Source organism: Oncorhynchus keta, chromosome 28 (genome assembly GCF_023373465.1).
Source record: "Oncorhynchus keta strain PuntledgeMale-10-30-2019 chromosome 28, Oket_V2, whole genome shotgun sequence".
Lineage (NCBI taxonomy): Eukaryota > Metazoa > Chordata > Actinopteri > Salmoniformes > Salmonidae > Oncorhynchus > Oncorhynchus keta.
Window position 1 is genome coordinate 35,217,457 of NC_068448.1, and position 25,266 is coordinate 35,242,722.

The window sequence follows — 25,266 nt, forward strand, 5'->3', positions numbered from 1 at the left end:
CATGATGCTGCAACCACCATGCTTCACCGTAGGGATGGTGCCAGGGTTCCTTCAGATGTGACGCTTGGCATTCAGGCCAAAGAGTTCAATTTTCATCAGACCAGAGAAGCTTGTTACACATGGTCTGAGAGTCTTTAGGTGCCTTTTGGCAAACTTCAAGCAAGCTGTCATGTGTCATTTTACTGAGGAGTGGCTTCCGCCCACATGCAGGAATTGCAGGCCACAATTTCACCTTCTCTGCTTGCTTCCCTTGTATTTAATGCCATGGACAGCAACAATGGCATACTCTTTTTGACCAGACAGCATCAGATAGATACACCACACATACTGAGACAGAGGGGTGCTGTTTCGATCGTTTGGATGTTTTCTCCAGTGAGATACATTCAGCCTCTTGCAAATTGAAGAAACATTCTGAAACACAGAGAGACTAAAGCAAACATTTTTGGGGAAGACTGTATTCTTCCCTTGGCATCAATGAATACAGACCACTGATAATTAATATACTGTAGGCTTACAGCTTGCCATACAATGTGTGACTACTTTCTGAAAACCTTTAAAATACGTGACCCGGAAGTGATTCTTCACTGACGCTAGTTTCACACAGGTTTGTTTGTAACGATTTGATTTATACAGTTCGATATACCCAATATATCATTCACTGTGCACATTTTCCATAATTTTCGCCGTAAATGTTAATTTACAAAGTACACCGGACGGGACTCTGAAGGAGTACAAAAATCTCTGACCCGGAAGTACATCGTTACCCTTGCCTGTGTGACAACGTTAGCTGCTGGAAACATGTTTGCTACTTCTTGTTAGTTTTTTCAAGTTTAGTCACGCTTCTGTTTAGCTAACCATTTGCTTTGTTTTTTTTTTTATCGGGTCCACGCTCTAAGCTCAGGTAATATGCAAAATAACTGGCTATTTTAGTGTCACCTAGCTAACGACTGTAGTTAGCAGGTGCGTCGCATTATAAATAGTTTGCATAGCTAACAGTTAACTACGTAATGAGTCAACTAGCTACAGCTGGGCTGGCTGTAGTGCATCAACAATCAAGTCGTTTTTATTCGTGTACATTTATGCCACGTTCACAAGCTAGTCGGAACTATGGAACTCGGAAATTGCCAACTTGCTAATTAGTGTGAACGCGGCATATATTTATTGACACGCTTTCTCTAAACATTAACACGCATCGCTTATTGTACGTTTTTGGTAACATACATTTCAGCGAGAAATCATTTTCAAAAAACAAAAGGTGACATTTACTACACATTTTTATAGGGTTAGTGTTCACACAAGGCCATATCTCCATGTTTACATCGCTTGTTTACAGAAAAAAAATAGGCAGCCAACCTGTGCTAATTAGTTATCTGACGTGCTCCGAACCCCTGTGTATAAGCATAACTGGTGAGTGTAGTTCGTCAGCTGGAGGCACACAGTATGTGGATCTGCAAAACTGCTAAGGTCAGTGTAGCTCTCAAACTCTAGGCGGCATTTTCAGTCATTAACTTCGCCCACGATTACTGTGTGAACTACAACCCCGACTCTGTTTTAACGTTTTATAAAAAGTCCATCGCTGTGATTCGTATTTCGAAACATATAGCCCTTTTATCAGCGAGAAAGAATCCTTCAAATAAAAAAGTTACACTTACTCAGTAGTTTTACAGTCGAGGTACAGCTTCATCAATCTAACTGGTGCCCCTTGTATATAGCCTCGCTATTGTTATTTTACTGCTGCTCTGTTGTATTTTTCTTTAGGTATTTTTCTTAACAGCGTTAAGTAAGGGCTTGTAAGTAAGCATTTCACTGTAAGGTCTACTACACCTGTTGTATTTGGCGCATCTGACAAATTACATTTGATTTGTAGGTGCCTCCATCTGACTAAACTACACTTTCTCTACACTTCCCGAGTTACACTTACATTCAGGTGTTTGGAGCATCCTAGATAGCTAATTAGCACAGCTAATTAACATGGAGATATGGCCATGTAGGAACACTAACCCTATCAAGGTGTGTATCAATTTAAACTTTTGTTATAAAATATATGTATTGCTGATATGAAAGAAAAGGTCCTTACGCTTCCCGAAACTGTAGTTTTTGTCTTTTACATTTGATTTTGTACACCAATTTCAAACAGCTGAAAAGACAATATTTGTTGTTAATGAGAATATATTCCACAGTGGTTTAATTGTACAATGATTACTTGTTTTGTCACATATACTGAAATTAGGCAGACTTAGAATTTTAGCAACCATGAAATGGAGGAGCGGTTTCTGTATGTTGCACCTTTAATTTTAAAGTCAATCTTAAATCTCAGGAACTAGCCAGGAATATGCATACCATCAAATAGCGGATCATAAAACATAAACAGTGGAGCAAATCCCTTCATTACATTTTCACATGGCTACTACAGGTTAGAATATTTGCACCTATTTCAGTCCAAGTTGAGCACTGCCAGTAACTGTATGCAATATTCTACTATATGCGGCATAAGTGTAAACCATCTTTGCTATAGCTTTCAGCCAGCTGTAGACGTGGAAAGATGCGGGTCATAGACACCCTGGAGAACTTTGAGATCTACATCCCCAAAGAGGCAGAGGTGAAAATCACCTCTATTCTGACTCTGCCAACCTCCATCTTGAGAAGGATGGGAGTGCCCCACTCTCAGGGTGGCAGTGCAAAGAGAATTTCCTCGCCTTTGGCCACGTGGATCTCGCCAGTGGTCATCCGAGAGAGAGGCTGTTCACCGGCCAGCCCCACAGTGGATACAGCCAAGATTAACCTGACCTCAATGGTGACCAAGGAACCCAAGGCAGCCCAGGGTCCCTTCTTGATCCCATTCGTCTCCTCCAGCGGCACAGCCTTCAATGTCCTCAGGGAGTTCTTGCCCTCCAGACAGAACTTCCAGCAGGGTACTGACGCCCAGATTGACCCCCTCCCTCATGGCCTGCCCCCTGTCCCCCACCAGGATGCCATCATCATCCACAAGGGGAGGATCTTCCTGTCAATCAAGAAAGCAAAGACTATCAGAGGAAAGAGACAGCACAGCCCTGACCTGAATAACTTGTCTTCCGAAGCCCCTCAGACCACACAGCGACAACTGATCTTCCTCTCACCTGCCAGGAAGAGCCAGAAGAAGGTAAGACCCTGCCATCTCCTGCTATCCTTACTGTTTCTCCCTCCTGACTGTACCCCATGCTCTTGAGAAATGTCTGCTTATGTATGTTAATATGAGACTTGAAACGGTTTGTGATATCAACATGATCTACTTGCTTGAAACTAGACGTCCTTGTGAGGTGTATATTTTTGCAGAAAGCTGAATTCCTGTATTTTGATCTCTTCCCCACCCCCTTTGCTTACCACCTCAGTCCTGCCCCGCATCTCCAAAGCCGTCTCCTAAAAAGCCCCAGGGGAAGTGGGCATTGCTGCAGAGGTTCGGCCTGACCCACCAAGTCCAGGTGAAGTTGTCCAGAATCCCCCAGGGGGACATTGAGCCACAGCAGACTGCCGAACAGGGTCACTCAGCGGAAGAGGATCATAACACAGAGCAAGTGGGTACTATTGCTATTGTGTCAGCTGTGCCATAGCATGTCAGTAGCAGATGTGTATGTGATATGAATCTCCTTGGAACGTCATTATTTATTTTGCTGATCAATTAATATCTTATAACTTGGCAAATAAATAATTAGAACATGGACAGCCTATTTCCACCTTGTGGTATTTGTGCTGTAGTTAATAAAGGCTAGGTTGAGATGAATATATGCTGCTGATATACCCCACAAAGGTAGTCGGTCACTTATCAGACTTTAAATATAGCTATTTTTGTTGTTGCTTTTTTAGCCTGTTGGTAAAGTTTCCAGGGAGATGTCCTTTAACACATGTGAGAATTGTATAATTGTACATCTCCTCTCATAGAGAATAAGAAAACTGTCAATGTTAATTCCTGTCTCTACCTATTTTCTTTTTTTTTCCCACCATAGGATCAAGTCATACGGAAGTTATTGAACGCCAACAGGTTGTTAAAGGAGACACCTGGCAGATGTCCTGAACAGGAGATGGAGTTGGTGACTCAAGAGGAAAACAAGCCTTTGAATGAGGAGACCCAAGAATCATTATCAAAAACAGCAAATCGGCACCCTTACTCAAGCGAAGGCTTTCAGGCCAGAGGTGGGATTACCAGTGAGACAGATGATGATGCTGAGGAGGAGCCTGAGGAAGAGGGATGTCACAATTTGGGTAGTGTCAAACAACGACGAGTTGAGGACAAAGGTAAGAGTGGGGCAGAGGGCCAAGCCACCAATGGGGATGAGTCTGAGGTGGAAGATCTCTCTGTTACGGCTGTTGCTTTGAGTGACAGCTTACCTCCACCAGAGGCCCTGAATGCAGACCAAAGCAGTAATGCGGTTATGCAAGTTGACTTCACGGGGGACAGTGTTCAGAGTTGGACGGCGGAGTGCCCAATCATACCCGCTCTAGCTCCCACCCCCAAACAGCACCATGGTTTTGACTTTGAGCATTCGGCCCGTGAGGAGAGGATCAACCGTATCAGGGCCAAACTGAGAGAGAGCGAGGCTGCCCTCAACAACCTGCGCTCTCCAAGTTGACTGTCTTCAAAGTGGGAAACAATTATTTCTAAGGGCCCTCAGATGTTGAATGCCATGAACGATTATTCCACACACTTTCATTTTTTAAGCGCTGCTAGAACATCCATTCTGTAACTATTATATGAAAAAAATGTTGGAACCCATAAACTTCTCCACTCCTTATCTTCCAAGACCTGTGATCCATCATCTTTGATGGGCAAAAATATTTTACGTTAGAAATAACTCAAATGTAAATTATATAATTTTATTAGAAAATTCAAAAGGACTTTTTACTTTTCGTTTGACTATATCTGATGTGAAAGCAGCGTTTGTTTGATCAAACTTGCCTAGCTATCGAATTTAAAGATTAGTTATTAGAGTTGCAGTTATTCTTTTAGGGCTGGATTCAGACTTTTTTTTACACTTTGATTTACGCAGTTCTCAGTTGTTGGTATTCAGAATTGATGGGCTTTACAGATGTGGCTCCCTTGCACTCACTAAATTATATAATTAAAATACTGAAACCCCTCCCACTTGCTGGGCAACAGATTTTCTTGTTGAGGATTCATTTAAATACGATGTACCTTTTTAAAGCTACAATATGTACATTTTGTGGCGACCAGACCAAATTCTCATAGAAATTTGTTTTATAGATCTGTCATTCTCATTGAAAGTAAGTCTAAGAAGCAGTTCTGTGCGCCATTTCTATGCTTCCCGTTCGTATGTTTAGAATTTGCGTCTTTCGGTTTTGTACACCAGATTCAAACCGCTGACAGCTGGTTTAGATGGTACAATGGTTTTCTACACCAAACATTGCTTGTTTTGTCACAATCTGAAATAAAGCAAACTTTAAATTTTACCAACCATAAAATGGCAGAGCGGTTTCTGAATATTGCACCTTTAATTAAAATGTTCTTGACATACTCATTAGAATATATTGAGAGAACGAGATCAGAATAGGGATCAATGAAAGACATACTGCGTTGTCTTGGCTGTGTGCTTAGGGTTGTTGTGCTGTTGGAAGGGGAACCTTTGCCACAGTGTGAGGTCCTGAGCGCTCTTTAGCAGGTTTTCATCAAGGATCTTTCTGTACTTTGCTCTATTCATCTTTCACTTTCACGTCTCCCAGTTCCTGCCACTGAGAAACATCCCCACAGCATGATGCTGCCACCACCATTCTGCACAGTAGGGATGGTGCCAGGTTTCCTCCAGACGTGACGCTTGGCATTCAGACTAAATAGTTCAAGCTTGGTTTCATCAGACCAGAGAATCTTGTTTCTCATGGTTTGAGTCTTCAGGTGCTTTTTTGGCAAACTCCAAGTGGGCTGTCATGTGCTTTTTTACTGAGGAGTGGCTTCCGTCTGGCCACTCTACCATAAAGGCCTGATTGGTGGAGTGCTGCATAGATGGCTGTCCTTCTGGAAGGCTCTTCCCATCTCCACAGAGTAACTCTGGAGCTCTGTCAGTGACCATTGGGTTTTTGGTCACCAACCAGAGCAAGGCCCTTCTCCCCCGATTGCACAGTTTGGCCAGGCAACCAACTCTACGAAGAGTCTTGGTGGTTCCAAACTTCTTCCATTTAAGAATGATGGAGGTCCCTTTCAATGTTGCAGACATTTTTTGATAGCCTTCCCCAGATTTGTGCCTTGACATGATCCTGTCTCGGAGCTCTACGGACAATTCCTTTGACTTCATGGCTTGGTTTTTGCTCTGAAATGCACTGTCAACGGGGGGACCTTTTTATATAGACAGATGTGTACCTTTCCAAATCTAACTTCAATCAAGTTGTAAAAACATCTCAAGGATGATCAATGAGCACAATTTAAAATCTCATAGCAAAGGTTCTTAATATATTTGCAAAAATGTTTAAACCTGTTTTCGCTTTGTCATTATTGGGTATTGTGTGTAGATGAGGAAAATAAGGCTGTCACGTAACAAAGTGGAAAGTGAAGGGGTCTGAACTTTCCGAATGCAATGTATGTAAGCCTATTGCTAGTGACCCTCTGGATTAACCACACTTATGTGACAGAGGAAAGACTGGTAAACTAACCATGTAATGTTTAGGAATAACTAAAGTGATAGTTAGTATGTGGGTATTACTGACGGTGGCTAATATTTAATTCAATAGAAATTGTCAAAACAAACCACTGATAAGTTGGGGCATATAATTGAAACATTCTAGAGTGCATAAATCATCTCGGTAGGTTCGGAATTACTGTCAGTGTGCACAGGTTACCATAGGCTCCAGCCTCTGCTTGGATCTCCAAATTCAGCCCCACAAATGATGAAACCATAGGCCTACAATTATAATTTTGAATAACATCACTGTTTATAATTCATTGTGGAAAAACCTGACAAGTTGACATGCTTTTCAGTTTGCTGAAATATGACTAGTTTCACATTCTGTTGCGACAGGTTGCTCGATCATCACAGTTTCCTCATGAGTAAAGGTGGTGGCATTATGAGGGAATTCAGTCAAGTTCAGAATACAGCGTACCTGTAAGACACCACCACACCTTAATTTCTTTGATTGCCACATTAAATGCTTACCTTAGCTGGCACTGGCATTTCCCCTAGCACAAGATCAAGGTCAGAATACGCAGAGAGAAGTGCCTAAAAACGGAATAAATTTCCATTCACGCGTGTGTAACTGGTCTGAATGCCCCCTTTTAGAGACACAATTAGTTACATTTTTTCCCCCCTTCACATTTTGAACATTGTCACTTGTGTTAAAAGTACAAGTTGTATCCTATTCTCCCCCCAGTTGGAACAGTATTTATACTGCGGGTTGAATATTTTTTGTTTTCAAGTTGTTTGTTAGATGATACTGCACAAGTTATTACTAGATGCTGAAAATGAGTCCCTCTCAAGTTGGTACATTTATAAGTGGAGGAATCCTTCAGAAAGCACAACACCCAGGTCGCCACATGTGGCAGCAAAGTCTTACGGTGATAGACTAGCCAATGGGAAGTTTGAGTTCTGCCAAATAACTTTGTTTTGTGTAGTCTCATAACATTGACCTTGTGCAATAAAACAACCAATGTTTGTACGAAGGCATCATTTTGTTATTTTTTTGGTTTTGTGTATCACACACGATCTGCATTTCCTCACCAGTAACATCTCTCCTGAACGCCACGTGCTATGTGTTCACTCTTACTCCCAGACAGTGTGCTGTAATGACGAACGTACAGTGTTGTCAGTTTACTATTTGGACGGTTGCCCATAAGGGCCATGGGTCGAAAGTCATGACAGCAGTCAATTGGGTCGTAATTTTTTGGGCTGTTGTGTGACGGAGAAAATCTCTGGAACTGTCTAACTTCTCAGGAACCACATTTATGTGACAATCCTCTGAGTTGCACAGTTTGACAGTTTAAAAAAAAAAAAAAAAAAAAGACCTGGCTCGACCCAAATGATAGCAGTGGTGAACATACAATGTAATGTAAGTCCATCTCTTTCTCTTGTTACACCAAATTTGGCCTTTGAGGCCAGCCGCTTCTATTGGGCTTTTAATCAGCAAGTTTAGACTTGGGATACCGGGGTCATGTTTATGGCCCACTGAATCAAACTATTCTGTTTGGCAATGGGAAAATATAACTTCAGGAGTACCTCGTTTTCAAAGCATTTTCTCGTACTGAACATGGCCAGATGTGTAGACTAGCCAATTAACTAATCGAGTAAAATTAGACACTGGTTGGATTCAATCCATATCGCCGAAGGTAATTAACGATGTGGCGTGAATGCAGTCTCCAGAACCATGGGAACATTGCCTTTTAATAGTGGATCTTCAGCGCTGCAAATTGAGTAGAGCCGGCCCTTAGTGTCTTTTCTCTAATTAATCAGTGTGTGCAAAGTAAAGGCTTACCTTGACCTATACAGTGTAAGTACTGGAGGTCATCCTAGGTTAAAGTATTTTACAACCTGCAAAACCTTTTCAATTACCCTGGTCCAAGATTTGATCTGATCTTGTTTGGCATGCCAATGAGAGGCAGGAAGTTGGCATGATGATAGTACTTTTGATTTGGACACGATTCAATAGTTTACACCCTTCCTCTTTCGGCCAGGGAGAATGCCTAGAATGGAGGGAGGGAGCTACTGAGCTGCTGGTCCTTCCCCTCTGGTTGAGTATAAGACTGCAGCTCCAAGGCCTTACTGCCTCTATGCTTAGACAGACAGACAGACAAGATGCACTCCTCTGAGCCCTCACTACACTGGTCGTCTGCCAAAGGATGTACACTGAAGGTATGTACGGTCACTCAGGAGAACATTGAACTAATTCTGGAACAGTGGTTATTGACATTTATTTGTACTGTGCAATTTCAGGAGGTTTGATTTGGAGATCTAGTCTATTGAGCATGCTTTAGTCCAGGAATAGATTTATGCTAATCTGTCCGGGAAACTGGCCCAAAGTAGAAGTTGCATCAAGCTATTGGTCCCTAGTTACCCAATGTATTTTCTTTACAGATATTGAAAACAGTTTTTAGGTTACAAACAGTATAATATCCATTCTCTTATGTGGAGTTGTGGCTTTGCAGAAATTGAAATGTGATATTTTCACTGCATAGCATTTAAATATCCACCTACATGGTGGCAAATTTAGGGATGCACAGTTTAGCAAATTCACATGATGCATCTTTGGCTGTGTGGGATGCAGTGAAGTAATATCTACCCAGTGGCTGCAAAGTGTTGTATTTGTTTGAATGTTATGAGCTGGAGGCCCTTCACCTCCAGCTCATGACATTCCTATCAGCATACTGCACCATAGAAATATAATATATTCATGTTCTGCACTGCAACTCTCATTTGCCCAGTGGGTTCATTCAGTTGTTGTATTGCAATAATTATCTGCATGGACAATTTTGACATTAGTGCAGCTCAAAATTAGTAGGTTCTGCTTGTCACCCTTAATAATGTACTTTCTATGAGCGATGTATACTCTTCATTATGATGCCATATCTAATCTACATGCATATTTGCTGCTTTTTCTGCAAGGAAGAACTTGATATTGAAGGAGCAATTATGTCCTCAGTTGTAAAGCATCAGAGGATTGGATGCAATGTCTTCTTTTGGGTCCCTGAGATGTATATGTGAATGAAGTGTACATGTGTAATGTAGGCTTCAGTAGAAATGGAGCATCCTCCTTTCTACTGTATCTTTCTAGAGGGGAGGGCAGAGTAGCCTTGCCAGAGTGACAGAAAGAGCGTGGGAGGCGGTTGTATTTTAAGGCTGCTATCATCCATAATTCTATCCTAGCTGAATTATGAATCTTTATATTTTGTAACTCGCTGTACTAAAACAAGCATCAAGGTTAATACGGGGTAACCGCTATGTGCTCTTTGCTTGATAAGGATAATTTTGGGGGGAATGTTAGTTGCCATGCTTTGGTTTGTAATAGCTGTTTTGATAGTGTGCATGGAGACTCCTCCTACTTTATGTTGGGTTGAATGTCTTTGTCTTGAATATTTATGAGTTTCCTTGCTTATCAACTAAATAATAATCTATAATTACTGACCGCCAATTGTTAAGCTTTATTACAGTGAAACTTATAACCAGCAAATAAAATATTATTTTTAGGTTTTATGCCACCTGTTTGCCCGAATTGTTGTGGAAAAGTATGATTAAGCCTACGCTAAAAAATGTTTCATCTTCAACTCAATAGCCTAATGTTTTTGTATATGTTAATGTGCTGGTGTTAATAATGTAGTGGACAAGACCGTTGTGTTCAGTCAGATGAGTGGTGCTAGATATTGATTATTAAAGTGCATTCTTTCTTAGGTGCTATGTTGGCGGAGTGTTGGTGTGCTGTACTCCATCTTGTGCCTTGCAGCTCTACCAGACCATGCAGAGTCAAGAGCACGTTGTGGATCTGAACTTGTTGCCCACCTAGAGTTTGTGTGCGGAGACCGTGGATTTTACAGAGGTATGGTTCCCTGTTGTGCTGCTACTTGCCATTTAATGTCCTGCTGTTTAGATAGTATGCTCCCTCTTTCTGTCAGAGAAACACTACATGGTCACTGAATCCCACTGCTGACACCAGTGTTACAACTCAATGCTCAGAAGAAAACGTATACTGGGACATTTCTTACAGGCAAATAGCCATTCATTTGAAGGGGGAAAAAGTATCCATGCTGAGACATTAGCAGTATGACCAGCATACTATCCATAAGCCCTCTCACCTAATCACCTTTACCCTTATTCTACCAAGGCCACTTTCACAGCCTGATATCATGTTTCTTTCTCATCCAACAAGATGACAGAGTGCTTACAAGGAACATTTTGCCAACACTAGAGCGATAGCCGTAGCTATAACAATAAATAATACAACTGATTATGTGCAATTTTATGTAAAGGGAAGTGTATTAAACAGGGGGAAAATGCTTAAGAGAACTGCAGTAGGGGAGAGTGGGGTAAGTTGAGCCACGCTTGTTTCTAGGAAACCATACACAAAATGTATCATTTGACCAAATATTTAGGAAGGAGTCATTTTATGTAGTCTGTGAAGAAAGAAATCACATGGAAAATTTGGTAAGCAAGTTGGGTCCAAAAAACATGTATTTTTACCAAGTCAAATGAATTTATGTTAGGAGTTTCATTCTTGTATCTACATCAAAGTAGATCATTTTAAGATTGTTCTATACATCAAACGGGGTCTCTAAGCTTCAACATGAGGTCCTACACCTAGCAAGAAAGTGCATCCTTCTACTGTATACTGAACAAAAATATAAATGCAACAATTTCAAAGATTTTGCTGAGTTAGTTCATAAGGAAATCAGTCAATTTCACGTCACTGGTGCAGCCCTGCCAATCAGAATGAGGTTTTCTTCATTGCAGACAGAAATACTCTTCAGCACCCTTCAGTAGATGATAAATTATGCTTAATTCTCTGGCAACAGCTCTGGTGGATATTCCTGCAGTCAGCATGCCAATTGGATGCTCTCTCAACTTGAGGAACATTTTAGTGGCCTATTGTCCCCAGCATAAGGTGCATATGTAATGATCATGCTGTGATATTCCACACCTGTCAGATGGATAGATTTATCTTGAAAAATTATACAATGCTCACTAACAGGGATGTAAACAAATGTGTGCTCAACATTTTAGAGAAATAAGCTTTTGGTGCGTACGGAAAATGTCTGTCTTATATTTCAGCTCATGAAACATGGGACCAACACTTTACATGTTGCGTTTTATATTTTTGTTCAGTATAGCTGTGTGGTCTAAATGTTTGCTTGGGGTAAGTTGAGCTTATGGTTGAGTAAATTTAAGTGTTTTCTTCCCAGGCTTAATGCAAGCAAGGCATTAACGCTTGGGTATGAGGTAACAACTGGGCCTGGCCTACGTCGTGTTAAAAAATAACATTTAAAAAAAGCACAAAGCGTTGGAGATATAGATGGTTTTAAAAAGGCAGTGGTAATATTTAATTCAACACAGAAATGTATATCCTGCTTAAGTTAACCTGGCTCAATTTACCCCATATCCATGGTATGTTGTGCCAAGAGACCCGTTTTGGACAAGCTATGTTTTAAAAACTGTGATGTTTTGGGCAGCAGGTAGCCTAGTGGTTAGTGTTGGACTAGTAACCGTAAGGTTGCAAGATTGAATCCAAGAGCTGACAGGGTAAAAAAAAAATGTTCTGCCCCTGAACAAGGCAGTTAACCCACTGTTCCTAGGCTGTCATTGAAAATAAGAATGTGTTCTTAACGGACTTGCCTAGTTAAATAAAGGTAAACAACGTAATTAGAGCAGTAAAAATAAACGTTTGTCATACCCTTGGTATACGGTTTGATATACCACGCCTGTCAGCCAATCAGCATTTAGGGCTCAAACCAGTCAGTTTACAATTGCATACAAAAACATACTTTATACTGTTCTAATTATGTTGGTAACCAGTACATTTTCTTTATGATTTTGTCAAATATATGAAGTATATAGATGGCCAAAAAAAATATCCGTCAGAAGTTTACATACCATACACCTTTGCCAAGTACATTTAAACTATTTTTCACAATTTCTGACATTTAATCATAGTAAAAGTTAGGATCACCACTTTATTTTAAGAATGTGAAATGTCAGAATAATAGTGGAGAGTGATTTATTTATTTCATCACATTCCCAGTGGGTCAGAAGTTTACATGCACTCAATTGGTATTTGGTAGCATTGCCTTTTAAATTGCTTAACTTGGGTCAAACGTTTTGGGTATCCTTCCACAAGCTTCCCACAATAAGTTGGGTGAATTTTGGCCCATTCCTCCTGACAGCTGGTGTGACTGAGTCAGGTTTGTAGGCCTCCTTGCTCCACACACTTTTTCAGTTCTTCCCACAAATGTTCTATAGGATTGAGGTCAGGGCTTTGATTGCCACTCCAATACCTTGACCTTGTTGTCCTTAAGCCATTTTGCCACAACTTTGAAAGTATGCTTGGGGTCATTGTCCATTTGGAAGACCCATTTGCGACCAAGCTTTAACTTCCTGACTGATGTCTTGAGATGTTGCTTCAATATATCCACATAATTTTCCTGCCTCACGATGCCATCTATTTTGTGAAGTGCACCAGACCCTCCTGCAGCAAAGCACCCCCACACCATGATGCTGCCACCCCCGTGCTTCACGGTTGGGATGGTGTTCTTCGGCTTGCAAGCCCCCCTTTTTCCTCCAAACATAATGGCCAAATAATGGACATAATGGTCATTATGGCCAAACCATTTTTTGTTTCTCCAAAAAGTACGATCTTTGTCCCCATGTGCAGTTGCAATCCGTAGTCTGGTTTTTTTTATGCCAGTTTTGGAGCAGTGGTTTCTTCCTTGCTGAGCAGCCTTTCAGGTTATGCTGATATAGAACTCGTTTTACTGTGGATATAGATACTTTTGTACCTGTTTCCTCCAGCATCTGTTGTTCTGGGATTGATTTGCACTTTTCGCACCAAAGTACGTTCATCTCTTGGAGACAGATTGTGTTTCCTTTCTGAGCGGTATGACAGCTGCGTGGTCCCATGGTGTTAATACTTGTGTACTATTGTTTGTACAGATCAACGTGGTACCTTCAGGCGTTTTGGAAATTGCTCCCAAGGATGAACCAAACTTGTGGAGGTCTACAATTTTTTTTCTGAGGTCTTGGCTGATTTCTTTTGATTTTCCCATGATGACAAAGAGGCGATGACTTTGAAGGTAGGCCTTGAAATACATCCACAGGTACACCTCTAATTGACTCAAATTATGTCAATTAGCCTATCAGAAGTTTCTAAAGCCATGACCTACTTTCTGGAATTCTCCAAGCTGTTTAAAGACAGTCAACTTAGTGTATGTAAAGTTCTGACCCACTGGAATTGTGATACAGTGAATTATAAATTAAATTATATGTCAAACAATTGTTGAAAAATAACTTTTGTCATGCACAAAGTAGATGTCCTAACCGATTTGCCAAAACTATAATTTAACAAGAAATGTGTGGAGTGGTTGAAAAACGAGTTTTGATGACTCCAACCTAAGTGTATGTAAACTTCCGACTTCAACTGTAAGTACTGTAACGACCCTGGGTTTATGTTACTGCTAATTGGTCAATGGAGTTAGTACTTCATATGATCAAGACCATTCTTCTTGCATGCTACATATTTAAAGTGCACTCAAACAGATATTTATCCTATTTCAGTCTTTGGGAGCTAATGTTAGTTCCTCTTAAAACACTGACAGCAGATCACGATTTCATGGTAGGCTGTGTTTAAATTTTAGATAGAAGCAGGCCATTGGCTGCCTTCATCACGAGGGGTATATACGGGAGTTCTGATTGGTTCCAAGTTTAGCAGTTTGCAAGTTTGCCTGAGCAGACAGTTGACATATACCTTTCTGATGAAATTTGCAAGAATTGAAGGTGCCAACAAACTTACAGTAATTATAATATTTAATTGTCATATAAAAAAGAAACAGCTCCTCCCTCGACGTAGGTCGATCAACTTCCTGATTTTTCAGCTTCAGCCCACCACCTACTAGATGTGTATTGCAACTTTTCAAGACGGTGCATTGTTTCACGATCTGATCCAAATACTTTTTTTCTTGTTACAGCACCGAATGGACTTCGGTCCACCAGAGGGAATGGTCCTCGCCTCAGAGGGAATGGGACTCGGATGAGAGGGAAGGGAATTGTGGAGCAGTGTTGCTTAAAGGCCTGTGACTTGCAGCATTTGGAGAGCTACTGCGCAAAGCCAAAGCGGAGCCGACGACACGCTCCCCTCACGCCTCAGCAAGTTACGGTAAGAGACCTCACTTGGGTATCAACCAGTGGCGGATTTAGGTATAAGCGGCATCTTGCCCGGGCCGCCCGCACATTTTTTGTAATGGTGTCATGTGCGCGATCGGTTTTCTATCGCTCATTTGCACGTTACGTCAATGATATCATGTCACAGTGTGGGACTGTTAGTCAATTAACCTTGTCGGATTGGGCGCCCTGATTCTAATTTGTGAGCTAGGCAGCCTGTGAAGGTCTCCCACTCAGAAGTACGAGGTGGGCGGGGGTTGACCTCAGGTCTCCCCACTGAATGCCTGAGGTAGTGGAAGTGGGGGAGTCTGTCAAATAGCGCACCTCTAACTTTGTACAGTACTAATGCAATTAGTAAAATCAGTCACACTACAAAATGCTACCAAATAAACCACAATTCATTCATAATACTGTGAATATATAGTTTCACAGACATGTTGTTGCCTTTTTTTTGTGTGAAATCGTTATTATATTATTAAAGAAAAATATAAAACCAGTCTGCACACCACCAGGGTGAATCGGTTTCGTCTTGACTCTTGGTTGACAGTGTTGGGGGGGGGGTTAAATGTATTGATGCTCCAGTGCCAAATCAACACGAATGTTTTTTGTTTGTTACTACTTTTTGATATTTATGAGTCTTTTTGTATATATTTGTATTTATGGTGTTCCAAATGTCTGAATAAAAAGGGGGGGGGGGGTTCGCCCAGGGTGCCGTACAAGCTAGAACCGCTGCTGGTATCAGTCCCATAGAAATGTTAAGTCAACCTCATTCTAAAGCTCTTACTTGGAAGGCCTTGGAATTGGTGTTTGAAAAGTTGAATCCAACCATCTGTCTAGCATGTCCATTAAGTTTAACACATGCACACACATACTAGAGGGGACAGCACATCCACAGGGTGTGGCTACAATTTGAAACCAGTAGCTTGAATGTAAAACAACCTGTTTTCTTTGAAATTTCTAGGAGGAGCAATTTCAGACTGTTTTTCGGAGGAGAATAATGAACCACTGGAAACTTGAGTCAAGTCATGATGAAGAGCGGCAGATCCACAGTGTGCATCATGAAAATAAAGTGCATTACGGACACCGGAGACCTCAAAGGGTTAGTGCTGAGGGGAACACAGCGAAAACGCCAGACACGGACTCCCTCAGACTCAAGAAATCCCTTCAAAGCAGCAGCAACAACACTGTGGCCATTGTGATCTTTGACCTTTTTTGAGTCCAGCATTTCAAGAAACTGAGATGAACAGTCTGAACTGGGCGCAAAATATCTCTGATCCTTTTATTATTGGCTGTGAGACTGACAAGTCAATCCAGTACACCCAATGCACTTTAAAACTCTAGGCAGAGGAACTGAGAGAAAAAAATGCAATGATCTAGTTCTGCTTTGTCATGTTATGAATTCAACATTATTTTGGGTATATAATAAATTTTGCTTAAGTTGCAGGACTTGTCCTGGAAATGTTCAGTACCCCTGATGTTCTTTAGCAGCATGCCAAATAGTGTACATTTGTTTAAATTCTTGCATTCTAACAATAGCACAATTATGTGAATGCTTTATAAATAAAGGGGAAGAAGTTATCGAAAATAACTTACATTCCAGAAGTAAAAGTTATTAACAATAAAATTGTGGTATCATACCTAGAATAATTCAACTCAATCAATAATTACAATATATAGTTCCTTTATGAAAGAAGCAAGTAATTCACAGGTTATTATAATGACAATTTCACCATGTAAGCCAAATAGCCCCATAATGTCAAAGATCCACCACCATATTTGACAGTAGCTATGGGGTTATTTTCTGCTCATGCGTTTTCATTTTGATGATAAACCCACCACTATTTTCATGTCATCTGACATCTGACAATCCAACTGCTGTTTCGCATGCTCCAGGTGTTTACATTTGTTGTATGATGTGAAAATAGAGCTCTTTGGCCACACACACCAGTGATGGGTTTGACATGTATGAGAATCAAAGAGCATAAAATAACCCTATACCTACTGTCAAATATGGTGCTGGATCTTTGATGTTTTGGGGCTATCTTGCTTCCACTGGTCCTGGGGCTCAACGGCATCATGAACTTTACCCAGGACATTTTTGCCAAAAGCTGGTTGCCTCTGCCAGGCGCCTGAAACTTGGCTGCAAATGGATCTTCCAGCAAGACTATGACCCCAAGCACACATTAAAATCCACAGAGAAATGGTTAATTGGCTGCAAAATCTCATTCTCTGGACTTGAAACCAGTTGAAAATGTGTGGTTTGTGTTGAGGGCTGTCTAAAAGCACAGATTAATATCAAGGATCTGGAAAGACTTTGTATGGAGGAATGGTCCAAGATCCCTCCCAATGTGTTCTACAATCTTAAACATTTTAGATAAGGCTCAGTGTCGTTATCCTCGCAAGGTGCTGTATTGAAAACGGGTGTCCATTTTTACCCCTAACTTTGAGAAAAAACTATTACTTAAAGTTTCTCTGATCAATTGTATTATAAAATGTAAATGTACAATATACAGTAGCTCAGTATTTAAATTATTTATTTTATACAATCATTTTTGCTCATTTAAGGGTGTCAATCATTTCAGACCCCACTATAAATCATAAATTAAAGCACTACCATTATATTTCATATGCATATGACTTTTGTATTGATAACCTCACTTTATACTAGTATCACCACAAGCACTGCAAATAGCAGCACTGGGTTCCAATTTAAACAGCATCAGTACACTTGATTTGCCTTTAACCTGTATTTTGTCTCACCATGTCTTTATCTTTGAATATGAATCGTATGTGCCTTATGTACAGGCCCCTTCTGTGACTTGATGACTTACTATAATTATTTACTGTTGCCATGCCTCAGGCCAGGGCTAATGTTTATGAATGGAGACAATCTTTTTTTTAACTATTTATTACAATATATCTGCTTTAATAGCCAGAGTGTTTATTGGATGAATGAAGAGTGAACCAGTATGCTGCTATGTATTTGAATGCTTTTTTTTTTGTTTACTTTTTTTTTTTACATGCCTTTTTCTCCCCAATTCCGTGGTGTCCAATTGGGAGTATAAAATAATGTCAATGTACAATTGTCTTGTCTCATCACTGCAACTCCCGCACAGACTCGGGAGAGGCGAAGGTCGAGAGCCTTGCGCCCTCCGAAACAACGCATTTGAGTGCTTGACGTATACAAAAAGTGTAGATTGCAATTTGTTCAACGCTTATTGTTTTGTACTTTGACTACATTGGAAGTGTTCACAATATTTGATGTAATACAATGTATTATTACATATTACATATATGCCACCACCTGACTTCTGGCTATTTGTGTCTTGTCATTCAAATCCTATTTTATATCATTTGCCAGAGGCTAGTACAATTCACAAGTGTCACAATAACTACATTCATTATTAATCTTTCCATTACCTTCCTCCTGTCTGAAGGCTGTGCAGGGCAGAGAACTGTAATTTGCTACAGTCAAGAGCCCGACCCCCAGTAGAACTCCATTGTACCATAAACAACTCCAAATGTTACTTTGAGTCAATTAGAATATAATCTCTTTAAGAAGCATCAATAATTGTGTCGAGTGGAATGTAGAGTAAATGTCCAAAATAGGTTTCTAAGGATCACAGGTCACCACACAGACAAGGATTAAATGTTTATTATTATTTACTTAAAATCTCAGAAGTACACAATCACAAACCAAAATCAAAGGTTTGTGCTACTGGAGGAGTGTCCAGGATGGCCACAGCCAACTCCCGTCGGTTGCTCGTCTGCCGTTGGTTAGTTTAACTGTTGTTAGTTTGGCAGTCGCTCCCTGTCATCTGTTGTCATCAAGCCTACACACTTCATCAAGCCTACACACTTCTCACACCTCAGAATCTCCCTTTAACATACTGCTGCAACAAAACCGTAAACTTGGTACCTGAAACATCATAGTGGGTTTGGCTACCACAGGATAACTTTTATTTATTTAACCATTATTTAACTAGGCAAGTCAGTTAAGAACAAATTCTTATTCACAATGACGGCCTACACAACTTGTATACCCTAGCATGACTTTATCCGGCAAACACTTTGCACCAAAACTCAGAAAGACAGACCTGGTCAGTCTCGGAAGCTTTCACCTCACCTGTTGGCGGTTTTTCCTCTTCATTTCTGTCAGGTTCAATTTCTGAGAGTTCACTGTCTGTCAACTGCTCAACATTTTCAGGAGTGGAACATGTAATTATCTCTCCTGTACTTGACTCAAAGGAGAAAGTACTCAGCTTGTATTTCACAGATTAACCTTTGAACCTTGCACCCTTCTTTCTGCCTTGTGTCATCTCACCAGCTGCCATCTTGCCCACTGGCACCTCCTCCAGCAGCAGCTCCAGAACTTTAAGTTAGTTGATCAGGCCCAGGTGTGACAGGCCTGAGCCAACTCCGGTCTCCAAGGAGACCAGCCAAGGGGGAGGTTTACAATAAATCAATTAGAAAGTTCATTTGGAGGGACCGACACAGCAAACCATGGAAGTTCATGCAAATTAGAATAAGGCACGCAAACTATGTTAAATAAAAGGTCACTGCAAACTCAAAATACTGACTGTCCAAACAGTAAGTTACAAGTGACCAAATCAGATGTGTGTGTTCAGACAGCAGTTATTTGCCGACATGTCTACGCTAGTTGTCATAGTAATGACGGGTGTGCACAGTGGTGTATGCTGATTGGTGGTGGTGCTCATGCTTTCTATCACTCAGCAGTTATGAGGCAAGCTAAGGTGACAACATTCCTGCCCATGGTCATTTATCAGTTGCTTTGAATGTTCAAAATCATAGTGTAAGTACACTTTTAAAGCCTCAAAGGATAAGATGATCCAATTTTCAAAAACAAGTCATTTTTGGCTAGCCACATCAGGCAACTAGCTAGCTAGGCACTGTAGCCGTTTATCTTTCGAGCACATTCACACAATTGTTTGTAAACAATTAACAAGCTAGTTAGCTACCATATGTTCTTGTCAAAGCTGTCAACAGAGTAGCTATCAAGCAGAAAGATATGACAAATAGTCTAAAAACCACTTGAGGGCAAATAAATCATATTTCACCATTTGAAGGTGGTTTTAAATGTGGCTTAAAATATCTGATTCCAAGTGCTGTTTGGTGTTCAGACTGCAAGAAAAAGAACAGATTCGAATCAGATATGCAAAAAAAATGATTTTTTGATTTGATTTGAGTCACTACACCCCACTACGCCAGGGTGAACAAGGCTTTAGCTGCGCTTGAGTTGGGAAGGTTTAGGGTTTACCCTGATCATTTTCCATAAAGAATAGGGTGCTATCTGGGGTTTCACATATGAATAAGCAAAACACTCTCCCTTCCTCCCAGAGCAAAATTGGTTGATCACTGGTGGCAAAAAGAGAGCCAGAGGAAGGGGATGCAGAGCGGAATGACACAAATGTGTCACATAGTGTAACTGTTACAAATCATTGTGTCTGTAAGGTTTTTGGTGCTATCTGCTTCATGGCAGTCCATTGTGGCAAATCTGGTCAAATTTGATGGCAGCGGGAAATTGACCTAAAATGAGGCAGAGATGGTTTAACTTGGATGCTTACAGCAGTCCAAAAGTGATCCATGTACACTTGAATAGATCAAATGTCACAATAATTGTATTTATTTTTTATACCTTTATTTAACTAGGCAAGTCAGTTTAGAACTAATTCTTATTTTCAATGACGGCCTAGGAACAGTGGGTTAACTGCCTTATTCAGGGGCAGAACAACAGATTTTTACCTTGCCGCAATCTTGCAACCTTTCGGTTACGCAGGTCCTAATCCAGGCACTTGTCATCTCCCGTCTTGATTACTGCAACTCGCTGTTGGCTGGGCTCCCTGCCTGTGCCATTAAACCCCTACAACTCATCCAGAACGCCGCAGCCCGTCTGGTGTTCAACCTTCCCAAGTTCTCTCACGTCACCCCGCTCCTCCGCTCTCTCCACTGGCTTCCAGTTGAAGCTCGCATCCGCTACAAGACCATGGTGCTTGCCTACGGCGCTGTGAGGGGAACGGCACCTCAGTACCTCCAGGCTCTGATCAGGCCCTACACCCAAACAAGGGCACTGCGTTCATCCACCTCTGGCCTGCTGCCTCCCTACCACTGAGGAAGTACAGTTCCCGCTCAGCCCAGTCAAAACTGTTCGCTGCTCTGGCCCCCAATGGTGGAACAAACTCCCTCACGACGCCAGGACAGCGGAGTCAATCACCACCTTCCGGAGACACCTGAAACCCCACCTCTTCAAGGAATACCTAGGATAGGGTAAGTAATCCTTCTCACCCCCCCTAAAAGATTTAGATGCACTATTGTAAAGTGGCTGTTCCACTGGATGTCATAAGGTGTATGCACCAATTTGTAAGTCGCTCTGGACAAGAGCGTCTGCTAAATGACTTAAATGTAAATGTAAATGGTTACTAGTCCAACCCTCTAACCACTAGGCTACCTGCCGCCCCACTAAACAATGACAGGGGATTTGTCCAAAATCGGTCCTGCCTACTACTTACTAAAACTACATACTGTACTAATAGTACTACATACTATTTGGAACGTACTGTTTAGTAAAAACATATGCAGTATGCATAGCTACAGGAAGGGGGTGGGAGATTTTTATTTTTTGCATGCTCTACAGATGGCTATGTCAGTCCACTCAGAAGGACTAGTAAAGGCCCAGTGCACTCCATTTGTGAAGAAAAACATATTTTTTATTCTTTATTTTTTTTAACTGATTTTTCAAGGGGTGCTGCAACACCCCGACTTCCCACGGATATGGAAGCATGCAAATAAATATCAACATACTACTCATCCATACTGAGAAGGCGTCATACAATACACAATCCCGCTTGTTCCTCGCCATTCATACATTTTTGTAGAGCTCGTCCCCTATTCGTATTAACAGCTGTTGTCAAAACACACGTGAGTGTGACAAGACAATTCTCTTCCTCAATAGTGTGCAGCGAATCATACTGGATGAAAAGCCTAAATCAGATAATGCATGTCAGCAAAGGATGCATGTCAGCACCAGATATAAACAGGGCTTATAAGACCTCTGCACCATGCTGGGTAGCATTGCGCCCTTTCTCCTCAGTAGGTTGTTGGTAATCTCAGTTGTTTCTGAGTTCCGGTTAGGAGTGCAAAGGGCAGTGAAGCTTTTCTCTAAGAATTTATGGTGCTTCTACTAGATGCACCTAGTGTGGAGAGTGGATTTTCTGCAGGATATTAGTAGGATTTTATGGGAATATTGTATGGGCTGGAGGGCAACATGTTGCACCTTAAAAGGCTGAAAGCAACAACAGCAGCCTGCAAAATACTTGGTTTATTTCAGAACTGCAGGTGCAGAGCAAGTTGAAATTATATGTTAAACATGTTCAATTCAACAGTGTTAGATTATTGTTGAGCACCCAGGTATTGCTTCCTTCTTTTACATAACTGTGACTACTGCATTTCACACACTGTCGCCAATGCAAACTGTCGTCTCACATAATATTCACTGAATTCCCTTCTCCTGACACCGACATGACACATCAACAAGACTGGTCCAAACCAGACTTCACCCTTTCATTCAGTTTGAAACATCCATTTCCAGCACAAGGAGATGGAACTGGCCTTTTTAATATAGCGACTGAGTAACAGCTGCTCAGGCACTTGATAACCGCTTAAGTAAAGAGCCTGTTTCCCTGTGCCTGCCTGCGTCATTAGGCTACTCCAGATAGGGCCGTTCACTCCCCTATTTCACTTCGGTCCTCTTCTCTGATAATGCCCACAGTTATATTTGATCTCCATAGCCAGGAATGAACCCAGGTTCCCAGGGCAAAAAACAAGAAGGGAAAGTGTGCACTGTCACCAATGGCTACATAGTAATAACTCTCTCTCAGTAACCTGTTGCACAACAGACAGTTGAGTTTTGCCAAGCTCAGCAAATCTAAGATCTGACATTTAGCAGTGAGGCAGAGTTTGTGAGACAGTGGGCTTGTGCAATGGAATAAGTCAATGCATGACTTTGATGGTGACATACAGTGCCTTGCAAAAGTATTCATCCTCCTTGGTGTTTTTCCTATTTTGTTGCATTTGGATTTTATGTAATGGACATACACAAAATATTCCAAATTGGTGAAGTGAAATGAATAAAATAACTTGTTTCAAAAAATAAAATAAAAAAACTTAAAAGTGGTGCGTGCATGTGAATTCACCCCCTTTGCTATAAAGCCCCTAAATAAGATCTGGTGCAACCAATTACCTTCAGAAGTCACATAATTAGTTAAATAAAGTCCACCTGTGTGCAATCTAAGTGTCACATGATCTCAGTATTGTTCTGAAAGGCCCCAGGGTCTGCAACACCACCAAGCAAGCGGCACCATGAAGACCAAGGAGCTCTCCAAACAGGTCAGGGACAAAGTTGTGGAGAAGTACAAAAGAAGTACAAAAAATACCAGAAACTTTGAACATCCCACGGAGCACCATTAAATCCATTATGGAAAATATAGAAAGAATATGGCACCACAATCAAAACTCACGGACCAGGCAAGGAGGGCATTAATCAGAGAAGCAACAAAGAGACCAACGATAACCCTGAAGGAGCTGCAAAGCTCCACAGAGGAGATTGGAGTATCTGTCCATTGGACCACTTTAAGCTGTACACTCCACAGAGCTGGGCTTTACTGAAGAGGGGCCAGAAAAAAGCCATTGCTTATTAAAGAAAAAAATAAGCAAACACATTTGCTGTTCAACAAAGGCATGTGGGAGACTCCCCAAACATATGGAAGAAGGCACTCTGGTCAGATGAGACAGAAATTGTTAGTAGTTACTCGGGAGAGATGAAGGTCGAAAGCCATGCGTCCTCCGAAACACAACCCAACCAAGCCGCACTGCTTCTTAACACAGCGCGCATCCAACCCGGAAGCCAGCCGCACCAATGTGTCAGAGGAAACACCGTGCGACCTGGTTAGCGTGCACTGCACCCGGCCCACCACAGGAGTCGCTAGTGCGCGATGGGAAAAGGATATCCCTACCGGCCAAACCCTCCCTAACCCGGACGGCGCTAGGCCAATTGTGCGTCGCCCCACGGACCTCCCGGTCGCGGCCGGCTGCGACAGAGCCTGGGCGCGAACCCAGAGTCTCTGGTGGCACAGCTAGCACTGCAATGCAGTGCCCTAGACCACTGCACCACCTGGGAGGCAAGAATGTAGCTTTTTGGCCATTAAGGAAAACACTATGTCTGACGCAAACACAACACCTCTCATCACCCCGAGAATATCATCCCCACAGTGAAGCATGGTGGTGACAGCATCATGCTGAGGGGATGTTTTTAGTCGGCAGGGACTGGGGAAACTAGTCAGAATTTAAGGAATGATGGATGGTGCAAAATACAGGGAAATTATTGAGGGAAACCTGTTTCAGTCTTCCAGAGATTTGAGACTGGGACAGAGGTTCACCTTCCAGCAGGACAATGACCCTACGCATACTGCTAAAGCAACACTCAACTGGTTGAAGGGGAAACATTTAAATGTCTTGGAATGGCCTAGTCAAAGCCCAGACCTCAATCCAATTGAAAATATGTGGTATGACCTAAAGACTGATGTACACCAACGGCACCCATCCAACTTGAAGGAGCTGGAGCAGTTGTGCCTTGAATGGGCAAAAATCCCAGTGGCTAGATGTGCCAAGCTTATAGACACATACCCCAAGAGACATGCAGCTGAAATTACTGCAAAAGGTGGCTCTACAAATTATTGACTTTACGGGGTGAATAGTTATGCACGCTCAAGTTCTGTTTTTTGTCTTATTTCTTGTATGTTTCACAAAATATATTTTGCATTTTCAAAGTGGTAGGCATGTTGTGTAAATCAAATGATTTTAATTCCAGGTTGTAAGGTAACAAAATAGGAAAAATGCCTAGGGGGATGAATACTTTCGCAAACCACTATCTACGTTGTGCTGCAAAGAGTATTTCAATGTGGTTGGAAAGAATCCTTTGGAAAAATTCAAAACAGAGGCACTGAGGACATGCCGCTCTCCCCTTCCTGCTACAATCTCAGCCTCACCTCAGTTATCAACCTGCAGACCAGCTGCACAGTGCACACACAGTTCGAATGGCCATGGGCCCTGCCTGCCAGTGCTGCCTTCAACAGATAATTTGTTCCTTACCCCTCTCCCTTAGTCCTAACCATTTGATGTTTACATACTTGTGTGTATGTATACACTTGTGTGTGTATATACACTTGTGTGTGTATATATATATATATATATATATATATATATATATACACTTGTGTGTGTATATATATATATATATATATATATATATATATATATATATATATATATATATATATATAAGTCTATGTGGACACCCCTTCAAATGAGTGGATTTGGCTATTTCAGCCACACTCGTTTCTGACAGGTGTATAAAATAGAGCAC

At 41.4% G+C, this 25,266-nt stretch overlaps 2 protein-coding genes across 5 annotated transcripts; both read left to right on the forward strand.

Moving 5' to 3' along the window:
- Window positions 1–739: 739 nt before the first annotated feature.
- On the forward strand, window positions 740–7,632 carry si:dkeyp-110g5.4 (uncharacterized protein LOC561637 homolog). Of its 4 annotated transcripts, XM_035740901.2 has the most exons (5): window positions 765–901; window positions 1,868–2,010; window positions 2,516–3,139; window positions 3,369–3,551; window positions 3,981–7,632. In XM_035740901.2, the coding sequence occupies exons 2-5, from the start codon at window positions 1,972–1,974 to the stop codon at window positions 4,602–4,604; spliced, it is 1,470 nt and encodes a 489-aa protein (XP_035596794.1). In that variant the 5' UTR covers window positions 765–901; window positions 1,868–1,971; the 3' UTR covers window positions 4,605–7,632. The 4 variants fall into 4 exon arrangements, with proteins under 4 accessions (XP_035596795.1, XP_035596794.1, XP_035596796.1 ...); XM_035740902.2 differs by lacking the exon at window positions 1,868–2,010 and having other exon boundaries at window positions 740–901; XM_035740903.2 differs by lacking the exons at window positions 765–901; window positions 1,868–2,010 and adding an exon at window positions 923–1,255.
- Window positions 7,633–8,680: 1,048 nt separating this feature from the next.
- On the forward strand, window positions 8,681–18,136 carry igf3 (insulin-like growth factor 3). The gene is made up of 4 exons (XM_035740909.2): window positions 8,681–8,822; window positions 10,356–10,500; window positions 14,636–14,823; window positions 15,790–18,136. The coding sequence occupies exons 1-4, from the start codon at window positions 8,766–8,768 to the stop codon at window positions 16,042–16,044; spliced, it is 645 nt and encodes a 214-aa protein (XP_035596802.1). The 5' UTR covers window positions 8,681–8,765; the 3' UTR covers window positions 16,045–18,136.
- The last annotated feature ends 7,130 nt before the right edge of the window (window positions 18,137–25,266 follow it).